The sequence below is a fragment of the Oculina patagonica genome, chromosome 7 (genome assembly GCF_052425735.1).
Source record: "Oculina patagonica isolate OP01 chromosome 7, crgOcupat, whole genome shotgun sequence".
Lineage (NCBI taxonomy): Eukaryota > Metazoa > Cnidaria > Anthozoa > Scleractinia > Oculinidae > Oculina > Oculina patagonica.
Window position 1 is genome coordinate 12253882 of NC_135764.1, and position 22827 is coordinate 12276708.

General features: G+C 38.4%; 2 protein-coding genes across 3 annotated transcripts; one reads left to right on the forward strand and one right to left on the reverse strand.

The window, feature by feature from the left end:
• The first annotated feature begins 4335 nt into the window (after nucleotides 1–4335).
• On the forward strand, nucleotides 4336–6573 carry LOC144659907 (uncharacterized). The gene has a single exon (XM_078520428.1). The coding sequence runs from the start codon at nucleotides 4796–4798 to the stop codon at nucleotides 6437–6439; it is 1644 nt and encodes a 547-aa protein (XP_078376554.1). The 5' UTR covers nucleotides 4336–4795; the 3' UTR covers nucleotides 6440–6573.
• Nucleotides 6574–12224: 5651 nt separating this feature from the next.
• LOC144659704 (progranulin-like) lies at nucleotides 12225–21358 on the reverse strand. Of its 2 annotated transcripts, none has more exons than XM_078520198.1 (3): nucleotides 21237–21358; nucleotides 13526–13651; nucleotides 12225–12720 (listed from the first exon to the last, which is right to left on the reverse strand). In XM_078520198.1, exons 1-3 carry the CDS (start codon nucleotides 21252–21254, stop codon nucleotides 12487–12489), a joined length of 378 nt encoding a protein of 125 aa, XP_078376324.1. In that variant the 5' UTR covers nucleotides 21255–21358; the 3' UTR covers nucleotides 12225–12486. The 2 variants fall into 2 exon arrangements, with proteins under 2 accessions (XP_078376324.1, XP_078376323.1); XM_078520197.1 differs by having other exon boundaries at nucleotides 13520–13651.
• Nucleotides 21359–22827: the final 1469 nt, after the last annotated feature.

Sequence of the window (22827 nt, forward strand, 5' to 3'; positions counted from 1 at the left end):
GATTACATGCTTAAAGTTTTGAAATCGATGCCTTAATAGTATCCATTCCGATCACACACGGTAATTAAGCGTCCATCTTGATTCATACTAATTGATCGTTGCTATTTCTGTCAGGCGGATAATGTTTGTACTTATTATTGTCACGCGACTTGTTTCCGACACCTTATCAAAAGCGATTTTTCCAAGCAGGCTTGACTTAAATTCAAAGTACACTCCAGCATGTAGCCGTTGAACAGTTATAGGACTCCGATAACAGCACAAAAAGAATACAGACACACACAGATTCATAAGCATTTATCTGTCACAGATAATTCTAAAATATCTTAAAAAGGTCAACAAAAGTCACAGATTCTCCTTTGTTGTTTTGTGTCTGTGACTGATAAGAACGTTTTCAGCCTCACGTTTCAATAAACTCACGCACACTACCAAGCAAAGTTTCATGGTTGACCTTTCGCGTGTGTCTTCGAGTGATACTCAAATTGAAGACACACAAGGAAAATAATGTCCACGGGATCAGTTGTTTTGAACTAGTTTAATCAGCACAAATTCTAACTTGCCTAAGCTAGCTAGTCAACTGAAGTAAAGGCACACATGTGGTTCGACTACTACGGTCTATTACATCTTTGAAATCGGATCTAATCAAAAATGGAAACGGCAAAAAAAGGTTTTCCTGGCATATTGTCGGTCGACATACCTACAGTTCTGTAAGGCGCAATCCTGTTTAAGACATGCTTTTCCCCTATTGCTGTACCAAAATCATAAAATGGTAGCTATTATCTGATTGACTAATATGACTAGAATGGTGAGAATCTCGTGTGATTGCTTTTATCACTAAGAAAAACAAACAAAAAGCTTAAAAATAAACGCAACTGTCAGTGTAAACAGCATCTGCAGACCTCTCAAGTCTCACGATTTTGTCCTGAGACTCACGGTTTTCACTTCAATCTCACGACGAGAAACAGAAATCTCACGGAAAAACTGACAGAGTAACAAGTCATTTGATTAGCGCCTGGTTTTAGGACTCTTTTAGTTATTTTTGTCCGTCAGTTGATCAGTCTCCCGGTTTTTACTGAAATCTCCAGATTTTTTTACCTCAATCTCCAGATTTCCAGTGCTTTGAGGTTGAGAAGTCTGCATCTGTTTTGTTTAAATCTGATGATCGCATTTTTCGGCATTTACTAAAAAGAGAAAATTTTGACATGGCAGGAAAAATATTGACATGGCGGGAAAATTCCGCGGCCTCAGAAAGCAAATACGCATGGAATGCACCTTGTCCCCTGTAGTATTATCTTGTGTCGTCATGACTACGTCATGATGTCACAAGACAAAAAGTGCTACGTTTAAAAGGGCTCTATGTTTCAATAAAATTCTTCCAAGCGCGACGTTTTATAGCATCCTTAAAAATACTCAAACTATTAACGTCTGTTAGGGTCTTTGGTAGTTCGTTCCAAAGCCGAGTAGCTCTGAATACAAATGACTGCTGGCCTGTAGCTGTTTTGAATAGCGGGACATCCAACTTGTTTCGGTGTCTTGTATTGACAGAATGGACGTCAGCTCTAACAATAAATTTGCTGCGCAGATATGCTGGTGCTTGTCCGTGCAAACATTTATAAGCCATTACAGCGTCTCTGACTTCAAGCTGCCAAGCAACCGGCAACCAATGGAGTTGCTTTAACGTAGGGGTGATGTGATCAAATTTCCTTGTTCTGGTGGCAACCCTAGCCACCGGAGAACATGTAACTAATTACAACGTGACAAGTCCCTCTGAAGATATAGGAAATATTAAATACTACTTATTAACCGAGAGTGAGGTCATTACAGGGGAATCTCAGACCGAGGCCTTGATGTATTGACTGAGCGACAGCGAGGTCAATCCATCAAGGTCGAGGTCTGAGATTCCCCTGTAATGACCGAACGGACGAGGTTAATAAGTTATTTATTATATGGCCTTTAAGCACTATTCAAAAGAAGAGTATAATCAAGGGAAAAAACACTGGAGGTAAAACTCGCTCTCGCTCTCTGTGGTTCTCTTCGTCGCTCATACTAAAGAAGTATCGGTATGCTTATATTGTTCTGACTTTCAGTTATTGAAAAGATAGTTATATTTTGTCGGCATTTTTTGTTGTTTTTGCCCTCTTGCTAGTAGCCTCTACTCACAACTCAAAAAAACCGTCGAGCCGAGAAAAATTTTCATAATGCCCGGTCATTACAAGAAAATAATGCCCGCTCAGCAGCCAATCAGAGCGCGCGTACTATTGTAGCCATATAATAAAACTTTATACAGGGTGACTAGAGCTAATTAAATAGCCGGCAGTGAAAGATTGACATGAGAAATTTGCCTATAGACCTCTTTAGCTACGTATGTAAAAATCGCTTATAATGCAATAACGCAAAGCACTCAACTCCAGAAATAGACACTTAATCGAACCTAATATTATCATTTTTCTGTTTTTTGTTTTTCTTTAATTTCCGTTCATTGGAGTTTCTGAGAACGATTTTCAAAGATAATTACTGTCCCAATAGGAAAATTTTCCTATACAAACGAAACAGTCCATATTTTAAATCTTTTGGCTAAGACCCAATCTTTTTTAATATTAAAACAAACTTTAAAACCTTAAAACAATTGACAGTTCGACAGTTTCTTCAAGGTCCGACTAATGGTCTTACCGCTAATCAGGGCCGTACCTAAATTTTTTTCTCTGCGGGGGCAAGTTTTCCTGGCAGGGGCAACTGTGTTTTTTAGTTTAGTTTTTTTCTTTTGTTTTTTTAGTTTTTCAGTTTTTCTGGTTGCAATAACACACTTGGCGCCTTGACAAATCAAGAGTTTTTCGACAATTTTGCCCGTTCAATTCAATTTTGCGTAAAGCCATGCAATAAATACAAGTGCACAAACATATTCGCTTTAGAGGAACCCTTCTATAGTTCTCAATGATCGTTTGTTTGTGCTGGTAACTATTTTATCGGCTGCAGCAAACGAGTGGTAAAACGTGATTATTCAATGCTCTTATGATCTGATCAAAGACACGTCTGACTATGAGATTAGTTGTGAGGTTAGTTGTGAGATTAGTTGTTAAATCTAGGGGGGGGGGGGGTGGTGGTACAAACTGCAATACTTTGATTTTGAAGACATGAAATCAAATTCGTGTAATAGATTATAAATTATACAACTGAAATTCCTAACACAAGGGTCGCCGCTATACAAAATAAGTATGTATTTGTTTTCATATCAGGACAATATAACGGCATCTTTCAGTCCTAGTTGCTTGGACTGCAAAATAAAGCAGTTTATTATTAACACTGTATGCTATGGGATGCTATGGTATGTATCGTTAACGTGTTATACTTTACTTGAGCTCTCAATGCCACAAAACCGTTCTTTTTCTTTCTTTTCGGTCAATTTGTCATTACAGTGGATCAGGTTTCACTCAAGTCGGAGAACCTGCTGTTATACTGAAACGAAAATTTATTTTAAAAAAATTAAAATTTAAAATATCTTGGAGTAACTTGATCTGATTTCCATAAACTTTCCCGCGCATTTTGTGTCACTGAGTGTCACGTGTGGTCTGATATTGCTTCAGATTTTATTGTTCCTTTCACATATATTATTTGAATTATAATAAATAAAGTTCTCATCAAACACAAACGACTGAACGACTTGACACTAGGATTTCGGTTTAAATTAGATGGAGGGTTGTGCTAAGTTACAGAGAAGGAAACACATTACAGCTTGAAACTCGCATCACACCCTTTCATGAATTTTAAGGATTTTTTCGCAATTGAATAATGTGAAACACCAAATGTAATATAACAAAGCCAGGTCCATTTATTAAAAGAGGTCTGAGAATTCTGATCCAATAAAAAAAATAAATCGGGAGTATTTTGCTACTATTATTTTCCTTACTTAGTGAAAGGACTAAAGTCAAAACATGATTTAATATTGGCAAGCTTTTTTAGCGATGGCGTAACATCGCTTTATGCCATCGAACGAACGAACAAGCAAAATACTTCCGTGCAGTTAGAATGGAACACTACAATGTACGTATAAACGAAAGAGACTAATTATACATGATGGGGTCTATTAGATTTAGTTGACAGAAATTTTTATTTCTTATAATACAAAGGGACACTGTCAGCAAGAGACCGTTTGACCTTTCTCGCAGCTTCAAAGCTTGCTCGCGCGTATCGTATGTCGTTTATCCGTGATATCACACTACAGTATAACGCAATATTTGTCGAGACAACATAGGGAAATCTCTAAAAAGTATAAAAATATAAAATAAAATATTACTGTTGTCCAATTGAGAAAATCTACGAAGAAAATGTATTATTTGCATCCTTGGTCTGTGAATTCATAACAGCTATACAATCACTAACAAGCTTATTATGTTTAAAAAAATGTAAGCTGCAGTTGGATAACAGTTTTTTCACACACAAGGTGTCAGCTACTTTTATTTACTTTAAGTTTTTCCTCAAAATTATGTAAGACCCCTTGTGAAACGCCATCGCTTCTGCATGCATCGCGTGCCATTTATTATGACAGGCATTGTTCCACTATCTGAGACCAAGTTTTTGATCCCATTGTTTCCATAGCTGTTAAGAGGCTAACAAACATTGCGTCAGCAAAAGTTATTATACACTCTTGAGAGGCACTGGACTAGAACTTAGTTCTTTGTTTCGAAATCTAATTTGTAGGCACAACTTTGTGGAATTTGTTCATTTCGTGTACAACGCCGCTGCAATCAATATCTTTGTCATTTGGCAGAAAATAGTTTCAAAGTTCTTTTATTTGACGATTATGTCTTCGATTGTAACAGCTGTGTTTAAAGCCACCATTGGCTTGCTTGTGAATAAAGGCAGAGATAAGGCAGCGGAGAAGCTGAAAGATGGTGATGTAACGGATCAAAAATTTCGTGGATTGATCGTGCGTGAAATCGACGATATCAAGTCCAAGTTGGATGGATTATCAAGGAAAGATTTGCTGGCAAGTATCAGCTTCTTTGAGGAGGGAATAGAATTGCTTTATAAAGTATTTGAAAAGGCAAGGTCCAGAAGCGAGAACGACGCGGTAACAACACAAGCAGCTTGTGACGAGGCAATGTCTCTCGCTGAAGGAATGAGAACTTTGGAGCTTACAGACCTGGATGAATCAGCTACGAGGAAGCTTCTCAACGCAAAGAAAAGATTCGAAGACGCCCGTAGAAAAGCAACAGAAGCCTTTAATAATGAAGCTCTAGGAACTTCTGACCGCATTGTCGCAATGCAATATCGAGTTATGGCGACAATACTAGAGACAGTAGACAATCCCGCGGACGCCATAGAACCTTGTACAGTGTGCGTTAAAGAACTAAACTCTTTGTCAGCAGTTCAGAATAGTTTTAATGTTCAGCTCAAGAAAGGCATTCAGGCAGTAAGGGGCTTGTTTAGTAAAGCCGACCGCAAGGAAATCATTTGCAGTGTCTGTCACGTAAATCGTGTTATCTACGATGTCACGCAAACAGTCGGTCAAGTCCCATATTTCTGGATGCTGCCTACTGTAGACATCGGAGAAGACAAAGTTGATCCGTTGCGTGACGAAAGGGTAACTAAAGTTCTGCGTAAACAGGGCATGGAGCACTGTTGTGTAACACCATGGTCATTTGGTCAGGAGGGCGAAGAAGAGCACAAGCTGAAGGATCCGTCGGGTATCACTACAAACTCCAGCGGACAATTTATCTTAGCAGACTTTGAGAATGGTAACGTAAAGGTGTTTGACAGTACAGGAACATTTACGAGTCTAACCAATCCTAATGATGAATTGGATGAAAAGGTGGATGTTCTTGATGTAACCACAGACGTGAATGGCACTATCTTTGAACTGGTCAGATTGAAGCCCAGAGCTATTACATATGAATTCGTTGTTTACGAATTAAACAACACCGCTGACCTGCATCACAAGTTTCCTGTAATGGGAGAGGGAGACTGGGGCAGATTGACAGTCACCGACAGTGGCAAAGTACTGGTACTGAGGAATTATGCTGTGGTTGATGTGTATGAGACCGATGGACAGCTTGTTGGCACGTTTGAAAAAGATATATTAAAGAGTGCGGAGGATATCACTGCTACTAATGATGGCCGTGTTATGGTAGTGGACAAGAGAGATTCCTGTGTTCACATATTCAGTGAACACGGCGACCATCTTAACAAGTTTAAGCTTCAAGGAATTCAAGGAAGTTATCCGCATCCCCGAATTGCATTTCACCGGGCAAGTGAACATGTCGTGGTCGCTGGTAAAGAACCAGGGAAAAATGTCCTGCATGTGCAAGTATACACAAAAGATGGCGAGTTTGTGCGCAGCACTCAAATCCATGATGAACGAATTGGTTGCTATTTAAAAGGGATGACAGTGACTAATGAGGGACGCATTGCTGTAGCTTTTAAAGAAAAGGTACTCGTTTTTTAAAAAGATGATGCCGGTGTTCACAACTGACATTTAAGTAATAAGGGAATAAAATGATTTTTTGAATTGACTAATTAAAATCGTAGTTTTCTGTAAATACTGCTTATTTGTATACTAATAAAGTGTTAAAGAGTAAACAAGTTGCTAATTTAATGTCATGTTTCAATGGTGTTTTCTCAAGGGAGTGTTTACCGTATTTATTCGATTAAGCGCCCAACCTCGAATAAGCGCCCACCTCGAATAAGCGCCCACCCTGTAGGTAGAAAATGTTAATAAGCGCCCAGCCTCGAATAAGCGCCCACCCCCACTCCCCTTAAAAGAGGGCACAAGAGGAATTTTGATTATTTTTGAAGTTAAGATTGAAATTGACTAAGTACTACTAAGAGACTACCCCTAGGGCCGAGGTTTTTTTTTTGTTTTTTTGTTTTATTTTTCACTGAAACTTTTAATGAACAGTTAAAATTCAGCTTTGGTACATCTTCACATTTAGGCTACGTTTACACGGACACGGTTCTTGTAACCGCACGAAGGATGCGGTTACGCCTTTCGTACACGGCACCGATCGAGACAACTATGTACCGGGTCGTTTGAAAACGCTGTAGTGGAGCGTCAAACGATACGGTTCGTGTCGAAACGGAAAACGGGCGATCGATTTGAAAACGGCCATGTTTTGGCACGACGGGGGGGACAGGCAGGAGAGCAGCGCGCTTAACGAGTCGGACCGTTGGCCCTACACTCGCGCCGACGACGCGTCATGCCGTGTCGATTGATAACCGTGTCCGTGTAAACGTAGCCTTAGTTATAACACATTGTTTTTCTTGCAAAATAAACGTACTACTTGCTAAAAATGGTGAAAATTTAATAAGCGCCCAGCCTCGAATAAGCGCCCACCTCGAATAAGCGCCCACCCTCAAGGTCCAAAAATTTAATAAGCGCCCAGGGCGCTTAATCGAATAAATACGGTATCTTTAGTTTGTTGGTATGATGACCTGTAAACTGGTCAGGCTATGGTTTGGAGGGGAGGTGGGGTGGGGACTCTGTCTGTTGCACTGATGTGGATTTCTTGCCGTGTCAAAAATCAACGCATGCTTAACGTTAACTAAATACTTTGGAAGCGACATGTCCCAGAAGAGCATTTTACTAATCCAAAGTTGTGGAATTTTTCTAATTCATAACGAACAAAAACTTCCCCTGCAATTTTTGTTTCCTTTTTCCAAACTCAAAACCAGTGTGCGTGTGTAGTCCAAAATAGTGTCAGTCATAAAGGCGCTGAAATGTAAGTGCGGACAATCCAAAACATGTTAGCCTGCGTGCCTTCGTTTTTTCCCTCTGTCTCTTTCTCTCTTCCCAACCCCCCTTCCCTCCCATTTCTACGCCTGCTACGCAGGTTAAAAACATGTTAAACTGTTCCTCTTGGGTTCACAGGACACCTATGAGATCACATACGACCAGCCAAATACAAACTGAAAGGTGTTCTTTTCAAACTCTCTTGTTTATCCAAATTTTCTTGCAAACACTAGTTCCTCTGATCCACTTTTATGCGTGTACACAATTAACATCTCGCACAATGACACTCAGACTTGCTGTCTGTTCACAAATGATCAGTTTGTAACCTCTCATGACTATATGTGCTTGTATGTATATTTATTAAAAGACGTTTACGCAGGGAAGTGAATTATTTGCAAATCTCCTAGGAATAACCCACATTACTGTTACACTTATCAAGGGGGACTGGGGATTAAGGTACGTGGTTGTACACTCGCAGGCATCTAGACATGGTGCAGCCAACCTAGTTCCCAGGGTCTCTTCTTTTCCTGCGTGCTTTTTTTTTGCTCCAGGGAGCAGGATTAAGGGAGACCCTGGGAACAAGGTTTTGGTACAGTTTTTAAATTATTCTCGTTCCCATAGCCCTTTCGTTTCTCTTAGCCGGTTGGGCCTTGGCACGAGCAAACGAAGGGATCTGGTTACACAGGATTTCCAGTCCTAGATTCTAGGTCTTCCGGTCTTTATGTATGCAGTCGCATGACGTTTTAAAAGAATGTATGAGAGAGTCGTTACGTTTTCGACTTCCGTTTTGGAATTCTTTGTTCCAAACAGCCAATCAAAAAAATTACAATTAATAGACCATTTCCGAGTTTCTCTTTGCCTCTGTTTTAAAACGAGTCTACGTGGAAACCATTCAATGAAAATGAGTTTCACCTACAGGTCCATTCATGCAAATCAAACTCATTTTCATTTCAATGGTTGCACGTATACTCGTTATGACACAGAGGCAAAGGGTAACTCGGAAATAGCCCATTCAAAAATCCTATGTCCCCAGAGCCCTCCGTTTTCTCGTGCCAAGCCGGCTAAGAGAAACGAAAGGGCTATGGGGACGAGAGTGTTTTAAAATACCAAAAATAATCACCCGGGCAAAGTGCAGAATTCAAAGATAATTTATAATTTAGCGGGTTACAAATGATGGCTGTAGAACAGAAGCAATACAAGAAAACAGTGGCTCTTTTGAACTAAGGATATGGAGGAAAAATCTTATCTACATGATACTGTACAGGGAATTGCTGTTTACTCGGATGATATTCAGTTGTTACGGCAAATGACATTAGTGAGCCAGTGTGAACATCGAAAATTCTCATAGAGTTGATAGTGTAGAGCATTCTCAAGACTGATAAAACGCCCCTCTCAATGACTGACAGAAACAGCTTAAAATTTTTGAACAAAATGTCGGTAAGAAAAAAATGGTGCAATTTGATTTAGATTTTATAAGTTACCATTTTCATTCTAATTTATCTTTAATAAGCCAAAAGTAGTTGGTATTTTTTTTGTAAATGTATTAAAAAAACAATTTGTATTGCGCTGTTATAAGTATAAATATTAAATTTTAAGAAATTGAGTATTGTATTGTAAGTAGTGTGTTGTAAGACTGATAAAACGCCCAGCTGTTGTGACACTCCCCATATAGATGTAAATTATTGCTTTCTAGTAAGGAAGTACTGTTTAATGTTTTGCAAGCCCCAACAGGATGAACTCTAATGTAACAATCCACTACAATTGAATTCTTGCTTAAGCCAATGAACATTTTTCCATTGTTTTTGTACTTGGACATAATGAACAATGAAAAAAGCACACATTTCTTTTTGCAGTCAACCAACATGGAAAATTTGTTCCCATATTTGGTCAACGTTGTTAATTATCTCTGATTAAAGGAAGCCCGGGGGGGGGGGGGCTACTTCCTATAATGGCTTTTACGAGGAGGCTCCGCCCGAAAAGGGTACCTTTTTAAGGCTTTAGGTATTTAAAAGGGTAGGGATTTCACAAGTTTAGGTATGCAAAAGGGTATGGAAATCTGTCTTTTAGGTTTTTGAAAGGGCCTTTAATTAAAATATTTCGAAAAGATGCAATTTATGGCTGTATTATTTCAATTCATAAAGCGCTACTTGAAAATGACAAGAAAACGTTATGTTTTAAGTCTATACCACGACTTTCAAGTATATGAAAGGGGTACCTTTTTCATTAAAAGGTATACGAGAGGGGTACAATTTCTGGCAAAATGGTATATAAAAGGTTAAGGGATAAGAGCTCGGGGCGGAGCCTCCCCGTACAAAACATTTTTGGGTACCCCCCCCCCCCGGAAAGGAAGACAGCCACTGTATAAAAGAATCTAGACCTTGACTTGCCGATCAGCAATTTATTCTGCTAACTGAAGCAATTTATTATCAGTTGGATTCACACTTGAGTGAAAATTGCTAAACGTGCGATATTTACTTCTAACTGTTGTTTATTTATGGGTTAGAGACTGTTGTGAGTGTTTTGTTGACAAATACACGCACGCGCTGGCCGCACAATGAACGAGAAATTTTCAATACTGCAAGAGGCGTAGCCGAGTGCAGTATTAAAAATTTAGAGTTCATTGTGCGGCCAGCAAGTGCGTGTATTTGTCAACAAAACACGAACGGACAGACTCTAACCCTTTAAATATACAATCTAAGTACACTGCAAGCGGTCATCGACTTAACGAACTTCAAGCAATAAGCTTAATGTTTAAAAATAAGAAGTGTAGTAGTACATAATTATACGGGATTACATCAATTATATAAAAATCACAAATAAGCCGGACACAGAAATAAAGCTTAAAATGGTTCATAAAATCGTTCATCAGCTGTGGTCGTTCATAAATACAGTCAGCGAGAAGCTTGTTCAAAGCAAGTCGATGGCTTTCACAATCAAGCAACTACAAGCAAGTCAATCGCACACAAAAATGTATTTATTGAGCTGCAGTTTACCTTTGAACATGAAAGCGCTTCAAGTTGTTATCCTCTTCGATTTTGTTTAGTATTGGATCGTTGATAATTTGAGGAATATATTTTTCTTCATCTTCCGTAAGCCTTGAAGCTGAAGACATTTTCAATAATGCACGATTTTTGTGCATTATTGTCAATACTGGACTGTCGGAGTTTGCTGACGACAGGTAAAGCAAAATCACGTGATCTATTTTAACCAATTGCGCGCGTGGATTTTGGACAGTGAACGAAGATTGTATATTAAATATGTGGCACAGTTGGGTGAATTTGACTAAGCGATAAGCTTTAACCCTTTGATTTCAAGTGAGCTAATTCGTGTTGAGTGTAACAGTGGTAAGGCTGGGATAAATTTAGCCACGAGCATTCGTTAGCTTATGCTGGAATATATGTTTGGTCTATGTTTATGCTGGAATTTATAGAGTGATTTTTACCACGCCGGGCCAGCAGAGCGCTTGAAGCGCTACTCTCGGAAAAAACTTTTTGCCGTTTTATCCGATTGAGCTAAAATTTGGCACAATGATAGAACTTTTACACCCCTCTGTAACAGACCTGGTGAAACCTGATTTTCCACCAGGTTTTCAACACAAAATCGACCAGGGCAGTCAAAAAAAAAAATGAGAGAAAAGGAAACTATTACAAATTTAATAATAAAGGCAACCCGGACGTGAAAAAAAAAAGGGATAGTCACAAACAAGCATTAAACAAACACTTTTTGCTATGGTACAAGCCCAATTCTTTTTAAGGATATTTATTATATTTCAATTACGTATATTTCGTGGCCATAGTCTCTTCCCCTGCCTCAGTACCCACCAATCTGTTCAGAGATCTGTTCAGAGAGGGCACTATGAACTATCTCCAGAGGTGCTCACAACGGTACAACTTTAACATGTCATACTTTCACCCGATCTGCATCATGTAAAAATTGCTGCGATTAAAGAAACACTTTCCCGGCTGAAATTTCGTGTCTTCATAATTATGGCCAGAACCTTAGCTTGCTTCAAGCTTACCTTATTATCAGTAAATCGGAGGAAATAATTGCTAATGATGATAAAAACTGAGGAATATAAAGTAAACGGATAAAATGATGGTCAGAATGGCCAAACTGTCACAAGAATAGCAAGTGGAACTTTCAGATTTCGTAAAATGTAATCTCTTTAAATTTCATCCTTGCAATCTTGCACTTAATCTCTTTTAAACTACTGCTTTTGTTTAGCTCTATAGAATCTTACCTGAAGATTTGGTGCAATTCAGCGATAAAACGTGGAATAAACTGAGTGCAATTTTGCTATTTTGGCAGGACAGTGTTCTTTTTAAAGTTCGTAAATAACAGCCACCTTAAAATGACAATTTAGTACACATAGATGTTTTTGCTTTTAACTGGCATTAAGCACTCACTGACCAGTTAATTGTTTTTTTTTTGTTTTTTTTTTTGTTTTGCCGAATGAAAACCGTCCCTAATCACATGAAAAGAACTATGTCACAACAAGAAATAAAAGTTGCAAGATGCTTTATTTTCCATTTATACCCTATTGCATTTAATACATTAATGTTTTTTTCTTCAAACAGAGCGTGTAGAGTCTTTTGAAATCCTGTCCATAACTGACTAACTTTTACTTACAAAACTGGCCTTTCCCCTCCTATCATTTTGCGAAACAGACCATATTGCATTCACATTCAAAAAACGAGCTTGCTCAATGTAAGCTTTTTGCTCTAGGCATCCGGGGTTTTCCTTTTCAGTCTGTAAATCTGCCTTCACCGATAGCATGTACCTTGCCCACAAGTGAATCCATTAGGACAGCAATGTTTACCATCAATACAACAAACAGCATTGGGCGCAGGGCAACAACCCCATTCTCCTGAAGAGAGTTTACAACATGTGTTTCCATCTGGACATAAGGACTGGCCACCAGGACAAACAACATCTCGTTTCCATAGTTTTGCGGGCTTTATAAATCGCTCCGAATCCTCTATACTGCGTGACACACTCTGTGAATAAAAATTAATAATATTTAATCTATGAGCGATTATCAACTCTGGGGCGCCTTCGCTAATGGAAGCCTTATCCCCGTTTAGATCGTTTAAATAGCACCCTTTGAGGTGCACAAGTCTGTATGAACTTTGGTTTGTGGTTTGTTTAAAGAAAATTTTTGATCTTTAAAGCAACGGCAAAACGAAAAAAAAAAAACACTCAGATTTAATTGCGCGTAGTTCGCACACTAATAATGGAAAAGGCATTCCGATTCGAACTAGATGACGTTTTGATTTCACACCTGCATTTGAGTACTAAACGTGTTTAAGGCATTGGCGCGCGTAAATCAAATCAGAAAAGGCAATTCTGTCAACGACACGTTTATAATATTAATAAAACAGATAGGGTATTTCAACGTCAATATGGTGTGCAGTATCGCAAGGTATAGCACTGTAATCGTATTAAAATGTACGGTAGTTTTACCTTTCTCGATTGATGTCTCGGATTATGAAAAGAAAATTTCTGAAGTCAAGAAATGGAACTACCGGAATTGCGTTCACGCTGTTGTTACTCATAGTTACAACAGCAACTAAAGGATTTGTTAAAACAATAATTGCTACAACATCTCCCTCTATCCCGCCCAAAAATGGATCAAATCTTCCAAATGTATCTTTCTGAGCCAGCTAAAGTAACGTTTTTGTTTCCACTGATTTGACGGCCCTCAGCGTAGAACGCAACTGTCATTTTAGCCATCAAAATATAACTCTTCCAATGCTTTAGACCTCTAGAAACTTCGAGAGCAGTTACTAAACATACTTTGACGAGAATATTTGCAGGAATCTTCTTTAACTGCGCCATTGACTTCTCGCCTTTCTCTCTTCCCTCAGCAGAAGATAGCATCAGGAACACACACAACAGTGTTCCAAACAAACCCAAGAACCACTTCATCTGCAAAGAAAATGCTTCAAATTAGATGAGGTGTATGAAGGCAGCTTAACAGTGAATTGTTTTGGGGAAGGAAGAAAGGCAGGAAGAAGGGTTTCATCGTGGAATGCTCTTCAGAAGGGGGGGAATAGGGGTACGGAATTTGCTGATCCGTGTTGGGGCAAATCCGTCAATCCGCTACTATACTTGTTCAAATCCAGACCCGCATTACAAGAAAAACTTTGTGAGGTATAGTTTCACTGCAACGGATAGTAGATGTTGCTTTTGTTCAAATGATTAAGAATTTTCGTTTCATTGCTTTTTTTTTTGCGTCAATTACACCAACATACCGACCAAAACCGACCAAAGTGATTCGAGTAAGAGATAAATACCGAGAATGGAGGTATTTATCTGACTTATTTTATGATATTATTCATGAAGGATCATTATATAAAGCCCGTTTCCAGCAGGGCAAAAACTGTCTTATTAGTGGTACCTCGGCTCCGACCGTAAACAACATATCTTTCTTTTGTTTAAAAAACAAAACAAAAAACTATATATATATATTTTTTTTTTTTTTTTTTTAATATCTTTATTGCCATTTTAACATTGTACAAATGTTACAGTGTAAGAAAAAAAAAAGAGCAGACGTAAGTTACAATTAAGTTACGTAGTTTATAAACTGTTACAATTTACATATGAAAATAAAGGTACAGGTACATAGGAAAATAAAGTAAATGAAAAAATATAAAATAAATAAACAAGGAAATAAGCTTACATAAAGTCTTTCCACTTTAATTCGAAATTGTTAATAGTTTTATTTCTAACTGCAATATGTTGTAGAGTATCCAATCTGTTTTTTAGAAAAGGAGGAAAGCCGTCAAAAGGTACATCATCGCAGTCTTGGGTCGTACAAAAGATATAATACTTAGCTACAAGTGATATGTAATTTAAAATATCTTTTGTTTGTATGGCGTTGTCATGCCAGCCGTAAAGGATATCGCGTTCTGAAAGAGTAATTGTATTTTGTTGTTTTTCGGACCACCACTTTTGAAATGCAGTCCAGAAATTAGAAATTTTTGGACATCGGTAGAGTAGATGAGGCAATGTTTGCGGCTGCGTTTTACATAAATGACAAGTTTCAGAGTCGCATAAATTCATACGAAAAAGCGAATACCTGGTAGGAAGTATATTATGGATGATTTTATATTGAAAGATTTGAAGCTTTGTTTCGATCGTAATTGCAAAAGGGAAGTTGTAAACATTTTTTAGGCTTTCTTGGGAGAAACCATACCGTAGAAGTCTTTGTTCAGCAGTTGGAGGTTGGAAGTAATGATCCGTAATAGCTGCATAAACAGAACGGGTGTTAATAATATTGCGTAAAGGGGATTCTTGCGACGCATTTTCGTTTTCAAATTGGTCTTTTGCTGCTTTGATTTCGCATCTCCAGCTTGGTGGAATTGCGTTTATTAGACCATAATAAGTTGTGAACGGGATTTTCAGCTGAAAAGTTTGTTGAAATGTGGTATGCGATAAGAAACTAAAATCATCATCAAGCAAGTCGCTAATAAAGGTAATGCCGCTTTGGTGCCATTGTTTTAAATAGATCATGTGTTTGTTTATTAAGATGTTTTTATTATTCCATATAATTTCATTTTGCCGTTTAATATTGTCTTCTGAGATAATATGTTTGTTTTCCTGCCAATGCTTTAATATCACTTGGTAAAAGGGTGGTGCATTGTTTAGATCAAGTTGCCTTGAATTGTATCTGCAGTTTAATAGGAAAGAAAGGCCGCCATGTTGCCTAAAGAAATGTTCAATGAGAATTTTCCAGGAGGAGGAAGAGTTTTGGTGTATCCTGTTAATCCATGAGATTTTTAAAGCGGTTTCCATTACCTTAAAGTCAATCATTTTTAGGCCGCCTTTGTTTTTTTGTCCTATGACTGTAGTTTTCTTTATTTTGGGAGGTTTACCTTCCCAAATAAAATTAAAAATCATGTTGTTGATCGTGTCAGGCAAGTCCTTTGGTAAACTGAGGTTAGAGCTGTTGAAAATTAATTTGGATAAGGCTAGAGTTTTAACGATATTTATTCTGCCAATTAAAGTCAGTTTCCTATTTTTCCAAATATTCAAAACTTTTTCCATACTTCGCAACTTTTCGTCGAAGTTAAGCTTATCCGCTTTTGTGGTGTCGTAGGAAAAGAAGACGCCTAAAGCGCAGATCGGGTCGACGGGCCATTTAAAATTGAAAGGTGTATCACATCTATTTTTCCATTTGCCGAGCCACATAGCTTCGGTTTTGGTGGAATTGACTTCTAGGCCGGAGACAACCTTAAATTGGTTTAGCAGTTCGAGTAAATGGGGAACAGATTCTGTATCGCTAAGAAAGACTGTGGTGTCATCTGCATACATGGTGGTTTTTATTTCATGGTTTCTTATTGTAATTCCTTTAATAAGATCGTGATTTTTGATGGCTCTTGCGAGAAGATCAAGACCAATAACAAAAAGAAGGCCTGATATTGGACAGCCTTGTCTCACTCCACGAGTTAAAGAAAAGAAGTGAGAAGCGTGACCATTGTTGAGAATACAGCTAGAAATATTTGAATATACAGTCTTGAACCATTGTAGGAAATCGGGCCCAAAGTTAAAGAGTGTGAGAGCCTTCTCCAGGTAGTTCCACTCAATTGTGTCGAAGGCTTTCCGGAAATCGACAAAAACGGCGATGCCAGGCGAATTTTCTTTATCCAAATGGAACATCAAATCTTGGATCAATCTGATATTTTCTCCAATGTATCGCCCTTTCACATAACCGGTTTGGTCGGGATTTATTATTTTAGGTAATACCTTTTCTAAACGATTAGCCAAAACTTTAGTGAGAATTTTGTAATCAACGTTTAAAAGAGATATTGGTCTTAGGTTCTCAAGGATGGTTTTGTCTTTATTTTTTTTGGGAATAAGCGAAATTATACCTCGTCGTTGGGATATCGACAAGGAACCGTTAAGAAAAGCATAATTAAAACTTTCAACAATTAGAGATTTAAGCTCAGGCCAGAAAAATTTGAAAAATTCAGTCGACAGACCATCGGTACCCGGAGTTTTGGCTGCTGCAAATTCTTTGAGTGCTTTGAAAGCCTCATTTTCTGTAATCAAACCTTCACATAGAGCCTGTTCATGGTCCGATAAAGCTGAGATGTTGCTGGGATTAAAGAAAACGCCCTCTTCCGGCTTCTTAACATTTTCCGCGTGTTGCGAGGTATATAGCGATTTATAAAATTACTTTGTTCTTCTAAAATGTCAAACTGGTTAGTTATGACAGAATCGTTCGGTAGCTTCAGTTTAGAGACTAACTTTCTGGAGTGGTTTCTTTTTTCAAGGTTTAAAAAATATTTGTTGTTGCGTTCTCCTTGTTCATGCCATCTTGCGCGACTCCTGATGATGGTGCCGCGAGTTTTAAGTGCCATTATTTTTTCTAGACGAGCTCGAGTAGAATTAAGTTCACAAATTATTGGCCTGTTGTTTCTATTCTTTTCGGCTTTTGTAAATAATTCATTGATTTTCTTTTGGAGGAAAACTTCTTCATCTCGTCTTCTTCTTGCTTTGATTTTTGAAAATTTGACAGTAAAACCTCTAATTTCCATTTTGACAAGATCCCATTTTAGGCCTAAGTCTTCAACGTCTCGGTACTTTTCTATGAAGTTTGTTAAGTTTTTGCGCAAGTCAGAAACGTATTGCTTATCTTCAAGAAGGGAAGAGTTAAATTTCCAAAAGCCAGGTCCCTTTTGTTGTTTCAACTCTTCGCTTAATAGATGTAATTGTATCGCAGAATGGTCTGTATTTGGAGCGTACAAAATATCACATTTGATTGTAGTGCTACTAAGCTCTTTCGATATTAGAAAGTAATCTAGGCGACACTGGACCTTAAAAGACTTGTTTCTCCATGTAAATTGTTTTGCAGTCGGATTTAAGGAGCGCCAAATGTCACACAAACTGTAAAGGTGACATAAATTATCGATTTCTTTAATGACGGATTGTTTTTTTGAAGTAGGATTCCCTCCTTCTTTGTCACTTGGTGAAAGAGCGCAGTTAAAATCACCACCAATAATAAATTTCTCTTGCGCGAACTTGCTGAGAGATTTTTGAATCTCCTTAAAAAAGAGAACTTGTTGGTTAGTGTCGTTTGGAGCGTAAACATTGGTTAAAACGATTTGACAATCATCAAGAGTGATCTTTGTGCTAAGAAACCTTCCGTTTTCATCTCGGACTACCTCGTCAATTTGGCAATCTAATTTGGGGTTAAATAGGATCATTACTCCTCTGCTGTGATATGTTCCGTGATTAAAAAGAACTTTTCCGCCCCATTCTGTTTCCCAGATTTTAGCGGTTTCGTTGGAGCTGTACGTTTCCTGAAGAAAGATAACATCCTTATTTTGTTTGTGAAGCCACCTAAAGATGGAGCGTCTTTTTATCGATTTATTTAGCCCTCTTACATTAAGAGAGAGACATTTCAGGTTTAGTGTGAATATTCCAAAGAAAAAGTAACAATGGCATCTTTTGAAGACCAGAAAACATGATGTACCTTTGACAACATTCCTCTTGGGGATTTGTAGATAGGAAAAGTAGGTTGATTCGTCATAGTTGTTGAATGGTTATAAATTTGCAAAGGTGTAAGAAAGAAATTAGCATTTTCAGATGGTATTTGATGAATCTGGTAGAATTTGCATAAGGTGGAAGCAGTATATGATATACAAACAAAACTAAAAAGCCAAAGAACAAAAACATTGAAACAACTATTACCACGAGAAATAATTTTAAGTAAAATAAAATAGGCTCTAAAGGCCTGAACGCAAATTCGGTAATCGGTGTGCGTGTTGGTCATCAAGGAATAATATTTTATAGACAAAATCTAGCGGTGCTCCGCACAGGAAAAAAAAGGTCTACTTTTTAAATAGGAACCAAACAAATAAATAAGTAGATAAGTGTTACGAAGGTTCGCTTCGTGAAAGTTAGTACTTACTCGACCGTTGTTTCGTATGTAAAGTCTGTCGCCGAAGCGTTTATATCCGGTGATTCTTCGTCATGTTCCGCGTCTTGATCTTCTTGTTCGGCGTTTAGCCAGCGGGCAGGGATGTTGAAATGAAAGTAGGCTTTTCCGTTGACAATAAGTTTGTCCCCGTTTACATGCGCTTTGTTTCTTGGATCTCTTCTCGCTCTCTTCATAGCCGGGACTAGGACATCTTTTCTCAAATCTTGGACGCGCTTCGGAAGATCTTCTCCGAGATTTACATGAGAGTTTTTGAGGTTTCGTCGTAGCTTCCAGACTTTGTCTCTGTCGGCACGGCATGTGAAGCGGGCAATTAAGGGCCTTGTTCGACCTCTGCTGCGTTTTCCTAAACGGTGAACACCGCAGAACATAACTGACTGTACTTCTGACGGATCCATTTTGAGATCTTTAATGAGAACTTGTTTAACCAACGCTTTGCAGTTTTCCTCCTGTCGCTCGGGTATTTTGTAGAATATCAAATTCCATCTGCGACTATAGATTTCTTGCTTAATTATGTCGTTGTCGTGTGCAGCTTGTTCGCGTTCGCACTCGTTAATGCGTTCGAAAACCTCTTCGTGTTCCCTCTGTGTGAATTGGAGAGACTCTCCAAGCTCTGTTGATGTGGTTTTAATATTCTTAATTTCTTCTTTGGCCAGTATTAATTCTTTCTCCAGATGAGCGATACGTGCCTCGCGGTGTTTCGCCTCCTCCTCAATTTTTGTAACTCTGGTGATGATGCGTTGAAATTCCGACACCGTCAGTTCAACAATGGCGTCGCTGTCTTCGTTGTCTTCAGTTGAGCTCACTCTGAGCCTTTTCTTCTCGCTCTTGTTTTTCTCAGTTTTTGGGTCCACTGGGTCGGGCATGCTTTAACGCAACAAGCCAGCAAATAAAATGGTCGAAAAAGTTGGTAGTTCCTTAGTTAATTTTGAAATAAAGTGCTGATTTTGCGGAGCACTTGATAAAGCGTGTGTTCAGAACCGCGGCATCACGTGACCTCTAAACTCCAAAAAACTATATTGTTGGAAATGTAAAGTTTAATAATTTGTCCAGACAAGGGGTTTGATTTGGTCAGGAACAGAGATGAGTGCGTAGGCCTAAAATATTATCCGAAACTCACTTGTTTGAGGTATTTATTTGTATAAATACTGAAATGAGGGATTTATACAGATAAATCCCTGAAAGGAGGGATTTATACAGATAAATCCCTTATTAATAATCATAAATTCAATTCATCAGCCCAGCTCTTCCCTATTACATTTTCAAGCCCTCCCCGGACTTTCAGTGTAGTTAATATTCAACAGGGTTGTAAGTTAAATAATGGTTGTTGAATAACAAAAGAAAATGTGTCAGTCATGAAATAACTGATGATAAATTCTTATTTAGAATTCCCCTTTTAATAAGGCCACAAATGTTTTCAAACCAAGGTGAACAAACAAATTGTGTAAGTTGTGTCAAATGTCTCAGTTGTCGGACGGCGCCTTCAACCCAGCCCAATGTATTGCTTGATTTCCACCAACTCGTATTTTTTTAGGTGCGTTTACGTGCGTGAAAAAATTAGAGACAATGTATGAACGACTTGCGTAATCTTGTAGGCAATTCTATACGTTTTCTGTCGATATTTAGGAAAAAAAAATACATTTAAAGATAGTACTGTTTTGTATTCACCTTGTGTTGTATTCACTTTCATTTAGTTTGCGACCATAGCAACGGCGGTTGCCTTCTCAAGAATTCAAAATTAACGTGGCCGCTTCATCATAAATTTGCATATCATATGGATTATAAAATAGAAGTAAATGAATGTTGTATTTTTCTTCTCTTTTTTTTTTTCAATTTGTCAGTGTTATCATTATAAGATTCTGGCAAAGTGAGTCATGTTTGACTTTTATACCGGGCATTCTTTTAAGTTTTAAGCGAACAAATTACACCTCTAAATGAGTAACTGTGATTTTCAAATTAGCGACCTCCTGAAGAAAATAACAACCCAGCTGGCCTTTAAAAGAAGCGAACTATAAACGTCATTTGACTTTCTGTAACTGTGTATGTGGGGTTTGGAGGAGAGTGTTCAAAATTTAATTCATTTTCGCGGTTTCCAGTATTTATTAACGGCAACTCAGTGTGGAAAAACCACTACTACCAAATTTTAGTTCGACGGGAAACACGGCCTCACAAGCGTTTCTAAGCTTTAAATAGACAACCGTGTTTATAAGAAAAGGTAAGGTAAGGTCATGTGAGAAAATATGTTTGTTATACCATCAAGGATGTAGAGTAAAACTGCAAACGATGAAAGCTAATAAACTTAAACCAGCGACACCCAATAAATACCTTTTTAAATAAAAATATGCGCATCGGTTTTCGCATTTTCCACGATTTTCATTCTAAACAGTTGATTCGGCCCTAGCCTGCGAATACAGCCGCCTCTCATTCGCTCCCGCTACAACTTGTAGCGGGAGCGAATGAGAGGTAGCTGCATTCGCAGGCTACATTAGCTCGGCCCTGATAACGTACGTTAACGCCGTGCTAAGAAACAAATTTGAAAACTAACTTTAGGACTCAAACTGATCCTACCTGATTCTTCCCTGGCATAAACAGCGTACTGGCGTAAGTGATCCTATTGAGGATGGATATTTAAAGGTTATTTAAATCAGTTTAGAGTGGACTGGGATCTGCATAATGTGGTCTTTTTAGTACTTATTGATAACAACTGGAATAAGGCTAATGGCGTGGTTGTCAAGAGGTCCACAGCGGTCAAACGCAGCGCGCGTGCGCAGTTAACGTTCGTGTGTAATTGCCGCCAAAATTTTCCATACAAAGTCTTAAATTTTCCGTAAACCTTTGCTTTAAAGCCAAAAGTTAACGCCGTCCCTGGAAAGTTAAGGTTTATACGCCGCTTATGGATTGGAAATTTGCTAATTCATCTCCACTGAGTGTCCCAGCTTGAACTGTTCTTTCACCGTACTATTTCTTTAACAATTTCTTGCAAAAGTTTGCTCACTTTCGAGTCAAAATTTCGAGGCGGCAAAGACCGGATGTGACGTCAATTTTTGCGTTTGACCGCTGTGAAGTCTAGAGGTTTGTATAGCAGCTCTTGCGAGGTTTCACATGAATGGCTCGTTCCCTTGGAGAGAACAATAGAACAAGTACATTTAACTCTCGCCTTGCGGATACCTCGCTATTACGTACGGACACTCGCTATCACGGACAAAATCGAGATCCCCGGCGAGAGCTATAGAGGCTTGACTTGCAATGACTCCCGCAATTTCGGAGTCTCGCTATTACGGGTATAACGGACAACTTCGTGGTACCAAAATAACAATCGCGCGTTATTATTTTGACTCTCGATAAAGTGGACACCATGGACTTCTCATTTAACGTAATTCTGTAAAATTGCAGTCTGTTTTCTTTAATTATTTGTCGCTTCAAAAGACTTCTGGAATATTTATTTTTTGCATGATTTCCTTCAGTAGCTGTACAACAGACTTTGCTTTTGCACTTCAGCTGGCACCTTTTCTCTCCAGACTCTTTAGGAAAGATCAAGGCCTCATTCTCCATTACCAACGAGTTCTTAGCAGTTTCACCACGGTTGATAAGCTCCTCATAGTCAATTGGGCGTTTCATTGTTCTACCAGAAAGGCGTGATTTCTAGCGAACCAGTCGTTAGATTTTTTAAAGAAATTTTGCAAGGCTGTACTAAAGAGAGCAAGAAAACTGCTGAGTGCAAAAAAATCTGAGTACAGTTTCCGCGAGCTCTTTAGATTCAATTCTGAAGCGTATCCGAGCGCGCGTGCTTAAGGCTTTGAGAATAGCAAAATCTAAAAATTGCGCGTGTGCAATTAGCCACGTTCAAAACGAGCAGGGGACTGGGTACGAATATTCAATATCGATTGCACTGAAAAACTGGGCCCGTCATCTGAAAGAGCATCCAAAAATTAGTAACTCAACCAAATTTGAGAGTTATTGGTTTAAACGCAAAGGCATGGAACTCTTCTAAAAATCGTTAAAATAAGAGAGCTTCGTATGGCTGGATGGACAGCTGTCCCTCCAATCCATACTAAGCTCTGTTATTTTAGCAATTTCTAAAAGTGAACCATACCTATGCGTTTAAACCAATAACTCTCAAATTTGGTTGAGTTACTAATTTTTGGATGCTCTTTCAGAT

Bases quoted from the DNA above. Each gene is read 5' to 3' on its own strand.
- LOC144659907 (XM_078520428.1), top strand. From the start codon at position 4,796: ATGTCTTCGATTGTAACAGCTGTGTTTAAAGCCACCATTGGCTTGCTT.
- LOC144659704 (XM_078520197.1), bottom strand. The intron at 12,721-13,519 runs GTATGTTTAGTA...TTTTATTCACAG, and splicing joins CTGCAAATATTCTCGTCAAA to AGTGTGTCACGCAGTATAGA.